The sequence below is a fragment of the Echiichthys vipera genome (assembly GCF_963691815.1).
Source record: "Echiichthys vipera genome assembly, chromosome: 19".
NCBI lineage: Eukaryota > Metazoa > Chordata > Actinopteri > Perciformes > Trachinidae > Echiichthys > Echiichthys vipera.
The window spans coordinates 17,472,982-17,480,981 of record NC_139844.1 but is presented as its reverse complement, the minus strand read 5'-3'; the positions used below and the strand labels follow the sequence as shown (position 1 = coordinate 17,480,981).

The following is an 8,000-nucleotide window of genomic DNA, read 5'->3' as shown; positions in this document are numbered from 1 at the left end:
TAGCAGAAGCTGACGTGTGCACTGTGAAGATATACAGTATATGAGAATATGAGTGTGCAGCGCTAAAGGTATTCAACGTGATCTTTAGCGATAGAATGCAACATTGACTTAGTGAAGAGGATCTGAAAGAATGCTCCCAGTCCTATTCACATTCCTATAAGATGAAATTGTTTTGGCTGGGATCAAGTGTTTGATGCATGAGTAGGTGAGAGAGAGAGAGAGAGAGAGAGAGAGAGAGAGAGAGAGAGAGAGAGAGAGAGAGAGAGAGAGAGAGAGAGAGAGAGAGAGAGAGAGAGAGAGAGAGAGAGAGAGAGAGAGAGAGAGAGAGAGAGAGAGAGAGAGAGAGAGAGAGAGAGAGAGAGAGAGAGAGAGTGACAACCACTCTGCTTTCATGCCTGCTCCTTCCTCGTCACCTCCTCATATATCAAAAACCTGAGTCTCATTTGTCTGTCAGTGTGATGGAACCAGTGGAGCAGGTTGATATCAATGAGAGAGGTCCTGAGAGGGGACATTGTAAGTAGGCGAAGTGTGCGGCCACCTGACTAGAGCCCACTGACAGAAGCAGAAAGTAAGTGTGTGATTTTATGAAAAGACTTGACATGGAGGCTGAAGAACTTGCACATTTCCCACTAATCCTTGAAGAAGTTATTTGATTTGTAATAATGTGACTGAGGCCAAAGTTAAAGTGATAGTCAGTGTATTTTTCTGTTCTAAGAGGCCAAATGCGAAATGACTAAGCATTTTTCACCTGTATCACTGGAGTTCATCCAGCAACGCAGGTGTGTCGGTAGGAGGACGGGAGGGTGGTTGGCAGTTGCACAGTCGGTGAGCTCAGTTTGAAGGTCTCCAACTTCACAGAGACATCATGCGCTCTCTGTTTCCTCTCCTCTCCTTGTTCTTGGTCTTGACAAAAGGAGCGCGGGCGTCGGACCCCACCGTGCCCTTCATGGAGTACCTGGACCAGAACCATTTGGTGTGCCTGAAGTGGGGCTTTGATAACCTGAGAGAAAACATCACATTCAAGCTGGCAGTCAACACAACAGGCTGGGTGAGCTTTGGCTTCAGTCCAAACGGAGGCATGAGGGGGTCAGACATCGTCATAGGGGGAGTTGGACCCAGTGGAAGCTACTTCACGGTAAGCAACCAGTTACACCCATATATCTGTCAATATTACAGGCAAAATGCCTTTTTCCATGTTCAGCAGCAAACACGACACAGTGTTTGCCCGATCTGCCTTTCTGCTGTATGAAAGTTGTGTCTTTTGTCCATTAGGACCGTCACGCCACAGGGAACTCAATGCCTGTAGTGGACGAGCAGCAGAGTTACACTCTCCTCTCTCTGAATGAAAGTGAAGGTCAAACCATCATGACCTTTCAGAGGTCCATCCAGTCCTGTGACCATAAAGACTTCCATATAATTGTAAGGCATTCAAATAATTTGTCTCCCAATTTCAGCACCTCAAGCAATGTTGCATTGGTAAAAATAACCATTGTTACAAAATTGCTTGAGAATTTAGTGATTTATCCATTACTGTATAGTGTATATGATGGTAGACTACACATGCTGCGTCTTTTACCGCCTGGAAAAGGTGACAACGTGAAACTGATACCTGAAAGCGTCTAAAAAAGAGGCGCTTGTGTGGCGCGATGGTGTCCCTCTCCTGAGCACGCCTTCACGTTGACAACAGCAACACATTGAAAACAATGGATTTGAGCTCTTACAAAAATGTGACATGTCCAGGCCAGGGGCTCTATTGCTGTTACGCCAGAAAAAGAATAATTAATCAGTTGATAGGGAGAATTTCATATTCCCCGAATCAGTTTGTATTCATCAATCAATCGATCAATCAATTATAATTTGTTCATTCCCAAGGGGAAATTATTTTACAAAAGAGGTTACGAAAGGGGTACATCACATGAGGGTGAGGGGGGGATAAAAAAAGCACTGCCCACACTGCGCTCCTGTGGGGATTTGGAAAAAAAAACCCAGTACATAAAACAGAAAACTCGGAACAGTTAACAGAAAAAGGTCAGTGAGGTTTCCCACGCAGACAGGCAGCCCGCCAACAGCCGTCACCTTCTGTATTATGGCGGACAGCTCTTATTTACAGGACTTTTGTTAGATTACTTCAGTGTCATTTCATCTTACCTAGACTCTAGGAGGAACACCCAAGGCCCAAGATTCCATTGGTGCCTTCAATCTGACGCTTTGCAGGCTGCAAGATACAGCTGCAGAGTTAAACGATAACACTCACAGTCACTTCCTTCATGTCGTGTTCATGCATTATAGCCAATGAGATGTAAGCACATCTCCTCGTGCTGTCTTGGTCCACCTTTGTTTGTCATGCTTTACTCCTTTGTACTGCTGATCGAATTATTCTGTAGGCCTCAGGTTTCCTGCTTGTATCCATGTAAACTGTGCCATATGATTGCTTTTGTTAGGTTCTTTTACCATACATTGAATTGGGTGTTTTCATACATGAAAACAATGACAACAAAAGAAAGAACACATGAAATGCTATACAGCTTTGGTAATAACACCGTGCAATCGCTGAACACGCCTCCATGAAAGCCCTCTCATGCCGCTTCTGTATTGTATCACACTTGTTGTCTAAAATTGTCATTTCTCATATAGGGTCAACCCATTAAACTGATCTACGCCTACGGAATAACAGATGACATTGCTTACCATGGGGCCCGTAGAGGCACCAAGGAAGTCAACCTGCTGAACTATATGCCCCGGACGACCTCAACCAACCTCAACTATCTCAGTGCCACAGTGGACAATGTAGGAATAACTGACAACAGTTATGGCAATGACGATGAATTTGCAGAGAATCTATCTATCTATCTATCTATCTATCTATCTATCTATCTATCTATCTATCTATCTATCTATCTATCTATCTATCTATCTATCTATCTATCTATCTATCTATCTGTCTATCTGTCTATATATCTATCTATCTATCTATCCATCTATCTATCTATGTTTCTATCTATCTATCTATCTATCCATCTATCTATCTATCTATCCATCTATCTATCTATCTATCTATCTATCTATCTATCTATCTATCTATCTATCTATCTATCTATCTATCTATCTATCTATCTATCTATCTATCTATCTATCTATCTATCTATCTATCTATCTATCTATCTATCTATCTATCTATCTATCTATCTATCTATCTATCTATCTATCTATCTATCTATCTATCTATCTACCGTAACTACGATGAAGAGATGAAAATGAATTCAAAAGTCAAAGCAAATCCAAATAATTCTAATACGAGTAGTCGAACTAAGACAAAGACAAGTTGTGTTTTGTTTACCTTCATCTTTCTTTCTTTTTTGCAGATCACTATCCCTCACCGTAGTACCTATTACCACTGCAAGGTCATGAAGTTTCCACACTTAAATGCAACACATCATATATATCAGGTAATCACCCTTTCTTCATGTTGCCATCATCTCTCTTCAGTCACCTTTAATCCTGTTCTTTAAATGAGATGTTGGATTTACACGCATACTCCTGTCAACTTTTGAGTGGATTGGCGTTTCAAATGCAAAAACAAGTCTGATAAAGGTAGTGACAATAAAAATACTTTATTGATATGAAATAAGTAAGTGTCATTTATTAATTCTAGTAGTAGTAGTAACTCTCCCCACACCTAAAAAGTAAACATAAAAATGAACTACAAGTACTCCTTTTTATCCTGCGTTCTTTAAATCTTATCTACCAAATATCTTCTAACTTTACCTCAGATTGAAGCAGTGATTGACAACCTTGACATCGTGCATCGCATGCTGCTGTACAGCTGCCCCTCCTTTGTGACAAAGCCGTCGGACAGGCCGTGCTACATGGGTGACCTGGGGGATGCCTGCTTCGGGCTGGTCGCTGCATGGGGAGTGGGAGGAGGGGTGAGGGAGAATCAAGTGTCCGTCTCTGAATGCTTGGATTTGTTTTTGTTGTCTGTATTCTTGTGTGTGTAACCATGTCAGTGTTGTGCTTGTGTAAACTGATCCACAGTTTATTCCTGACACCTCAGGTATTTGAGCTTCCAGAAAATGTGGGTATTCCTATTGGAGGTGCTGACAGTGATCGATTCTATAGGCTGGAAATCCACTACAATAATCCAAACAATGAAGCGGGTAAATACTGTAGCTCCTTTTCACACTGTCTATCCGTCTGCTATCTGTTTCTTGAAATGTGATTATATATTATTATGAGTACACAAATAATATCTTATTAATTACAGATTAGACATTGATTAATTCTATTTTAATCCCATGATTCAACCAATACACTCTCTCCAAACTCTTTAACCCATCTTGCCTTTTAAATGCCCACTTCTTGTGAACGCCAAACAAAGCTAAATGACCCTGATGGCATCACCGGGGTGATTTAGTCACACTTAACATAGCTTGCTTAAACGGTAGTACTGCCATACAACACATGTTCAATAGGGACATGAAGTGAGTCACAGAGAGGAAAGTGGATGCAGTTCAGCGTCCTGAGCGGCGGGGATTGAGGCGGGGCGACCGTTAGACCCACTAGCCACCACTCCGCAGTTGGGCTCATTTCTTGTAATCGTGTAGCGTAAAAGCATGGTGGAATTAGTAAACTAGCTAACTAGAGGACGGCTAGCTGGTTAATTAGCTTGCTAATTTCACCCTGTTTTTATGCTACTGTACACTGGTTACAGAAAGTGAGGCAAAGAAAGTTGACCTGCCACAAGTTTGATCGTATGAAAGCCCATTGCAATGACACCAGTACACTCATTCTATTTCTATGAGTTCTCCCTATGATTGGTGATGAGTCCCTGTGTGGACCATGAATGGAGTGTGGGCTGGTGGCTGGAGAGGGGCCAGTTCATCTCCTGGGCACTGCCAAGGTGCTGTTGAGCAAGACACCGAACCCCCAACTGCTCGGGGCGCCGGTCACTGTCAGCTCCCTCGCTCTAACATCTCTCCATTAATTGCATGTATATAGGTCCTGTCTGTGCATGTGTGTGTATTTCGGGCTTGTGTGTGTGTGTAAAATGAAAAATAATAATATTTATATTAATAAAGGAATTCTTCTTCTTCTAAAATGCAACCAATGCATTTTAATAGGCCACATCTTCATACTAACACAGTGTTTCATACTGTAAGTACTGGAGCATAGATTCTATTCTTTTTTATATAGTCTCTTCATCACATGACCAAAAGGCAACATTTTAATTAAAATAAACGTTTTCTCTTTGTATAGGTCGGACAGACAGCTCAGGACTGAGACTGCACTATACAAAACATCTCCGTCAACATGATGGAGGCATCCTGTTAACCGGTATGCTGCCCTCTAAATATCTGCACTACAACATCCCTCCGAAAGCTGCTCAATTCCACACCTACGGCGTGTGTAATACCACTCTCTTTTCACAGGTCTGTAGCGGTACAGTATGTTTTTTTTTTTTTTAAAGTTAAGTGGTAATTATTTTGTGTTGTTCATGATTGTGTTCCTGATAGTGTTTTCTGTTCCACCTTTAGCTTGTGAATCCTGTGCCTGAACTGCAAGTGTTCGCTGTGTTGCTGCACACTCACTTGGCCGGGAGGAAAGTGAGAGTTGGCCACTACAGGTTAGAAAGAGAGATTTGGTATTTGCTTAATCACAGTCGACATCTAAGCTGAAGAATGAATAATATAAAAGGTTTATATTATTTGACTGATTTTGTATAATCACAGTCAGAAATTGTTGGTAATATTAATGCTATAAAACATAGGCCTATATATATATAAAATAGTTTAGGGTTGTGTTTTGGAATAAAGTCCAGTTCAGATGCAGGTTATGCATATACCATTGTTTTCTTGTAAACAGTTATTTCATACGTCTTGGTCTCTGTAGAAATGGAAAGCAGATAGACTTCATAAGCTTGGATGAAAACTACAACTTTAAGATGCAGCAGAGCATACGTTTGGGAAGCATCCAGACCATCAGGCATGTAAGTCTCAATTACAGGATTTTTTTAAAGCAAATTATTAGTTGTATGGGCTGTTAAAAACTATATAGTATTAACAGTGCTCTATAGTTTATCATGGCAAATTACTTGACTCCAATTACAGGGAGATGAGATTGCAGTGGAGTGCACCTTCAGTACTACCGATCGCACCAAAGTCACTAAGGTGGGTAAATGCTATGACCTCATGTCCTTATTACACATACAATCTGCTTTAAACGGAATCAGTGTCCACGAAATAGAAGAGATAACAAAAGTAACGTTAAGACTATGGATAAAACAAATGAGCAGTTTAATAGTACCTACAGTATTTGATTAATGTAATATGTATCGGTCAAATTGAAAGACCTAATAGAGGTGGGCACCTTAACATGAATAGAAAATTGATTGTCCCCTTGCTGTACAAAAGAAATACAGTCTATATATACCGTATAAATAAAGATAATCTAATTTCCTTAATGCCTGCCATGTCTCACATTTTGCTCCTTCAGATGGGGTTAGCAACTACTGATGAAATGTGCCTGGCCTTCCTACTCTATTACCCTGCACTCAAGATTACCCAATGTGTTAGTCACCCAAATACGAGGTATCTATCGATGAACACAAGCTGCCCGATGCAGTTCTTCACATGATATTTCTGCTGAGACTGAATCCAACACCAGTGCTGGTTTACAAACAGCTCACAGTTGCTTACATATCACATACATAGAGATTTATCTGGATATGCTCTTTTTGAAGTAGCTCTATATTCTCCTTTATACTCATTTCTGACAGCATGTCTGAGGACCAGGATGACATTGCTGTGCAGGAGAGTTTGCTAAAGACCCTTCCACAAATTCAACACGTCTCTGATGATAATGTAAGTAACAGTCAGAATTGTTCGTGTTTTCTTCTCTACCTCCAATGCAATAATGTCACACATTTCTGTTGAGGATTTTTTTTTCTTTTTAACAGACATTGCGCCCACCAATTATTGTAAAAAGAGGTGTTTCTATGTCATCTTTTTTCTTAGACCAACTTTGCATTTAATGGAAATGGCACGGTCAGGGAGATGATGAAGACGCCGACTGTCACATGTCAGAATAACAATGCAGCAAGCAGACTCTGCAGCTTATGGGTTGTGAACCCAGCAAGAAACATACTTCTGCTACTCTGGTTTGCAATAATGTAACATGGTTTTATGGGAAACATATCCAAACCTTTGCAATCTTGATAAAGAAAGCCTGTGTTTATTGTATCTTAGTTTACTTTACAGGACAGGGTGTATAACATTTTCCGTGTTTAAGTTTTCTCTCTTCATTGCATGTATTTTCTCTTCCGTGTTGATTATTTATTACAGATCAGGTGTCATTTCATTTAACAACTGTCATGTGGATTTTCTGTCTTACTTTAAACTTTGTTTAATAAAAGCACAACATGCTTGGCTGTATCTGGGTAGACAAAGTTAACTACACGCTTAATTTCAATTTTAATGTAACCGCACTTAGGTTTGTAACCATACATACAAAGTATATTTTATATACTCTATGAAGCATACACGATTCAATGTATACCCTTATACCTGTGGTGCTGGACCTTGAAACTAAAGTAGCTAAATAGAAATCAGCAAACAGTAATTTTATCATTTTTTCAATTGTGCCATGATAGAGGGTTTTATCCATGTCGCCTAACTAACATTATGTTATACATTTCTCATTTAGTCTATGCATATGACATGTGTGTACTATATGGCACTAACATTATATGCACGTATCTCTGTTTGTGTATGCGTTTTGTGATCAGTTCATGTATACTTTATGTTGACAATACTATTCCATGCATACTTAATTTCTTTACTTTATGTTTATATGTATATAATCATATAAAAGAGCCAAGCATTTGATAATTTCTCATATGACAAAAACCTGTATATCACAATCTAAAATAAGTGGATGCAACATTAAATAAGTGGATGCAAGTGACATTAAAGCATGCAGTTACACGGGTTTACCACGAGGAG

The 8,000-nt window shown here is 39.9% G+C and overlaps 1 protein-coding gene across 1 annotated transcript; it reads left to right on the top strand.

Annotated features, from left to right (window-relative positions):
- Positions 1 to 865: 865 nt before the first annotated feature.
- moxd1l (monooxygenase, DBH-like 1, like) lies at positions 866 to 7,804 on the top strand (the record flags this gene model as incomplete). The annotated part of the gene is made up of 13 exons (XM_083934618.1): positions 866 to 1,135; positions 1,273 to 1,419; positions 2,635 to 2,787; positions 3,363 to 3,446; positions 3,771 to 3,926; positions 4,055 to 4,157; positions 5,257 to 5,429; positions 5,535 to 5,623; positions 5,890 to 5,986; positions 6,108 to 6,167; positions 6,493 to 6,587; positions 6,776 to 6,860; positions 7,784 to 7,804. The coding sequence occupies 13 exons, from the start codon at positions 866 to 868 to the stop codon at positions 7,802 to 7,804; spliced, it is 1,533 nt and encodes a 510-aa protein (XP_083790744.1).
- Between the last annotated feature and the right edge of the window lie 196 nt (positions 7,805 to 8,000).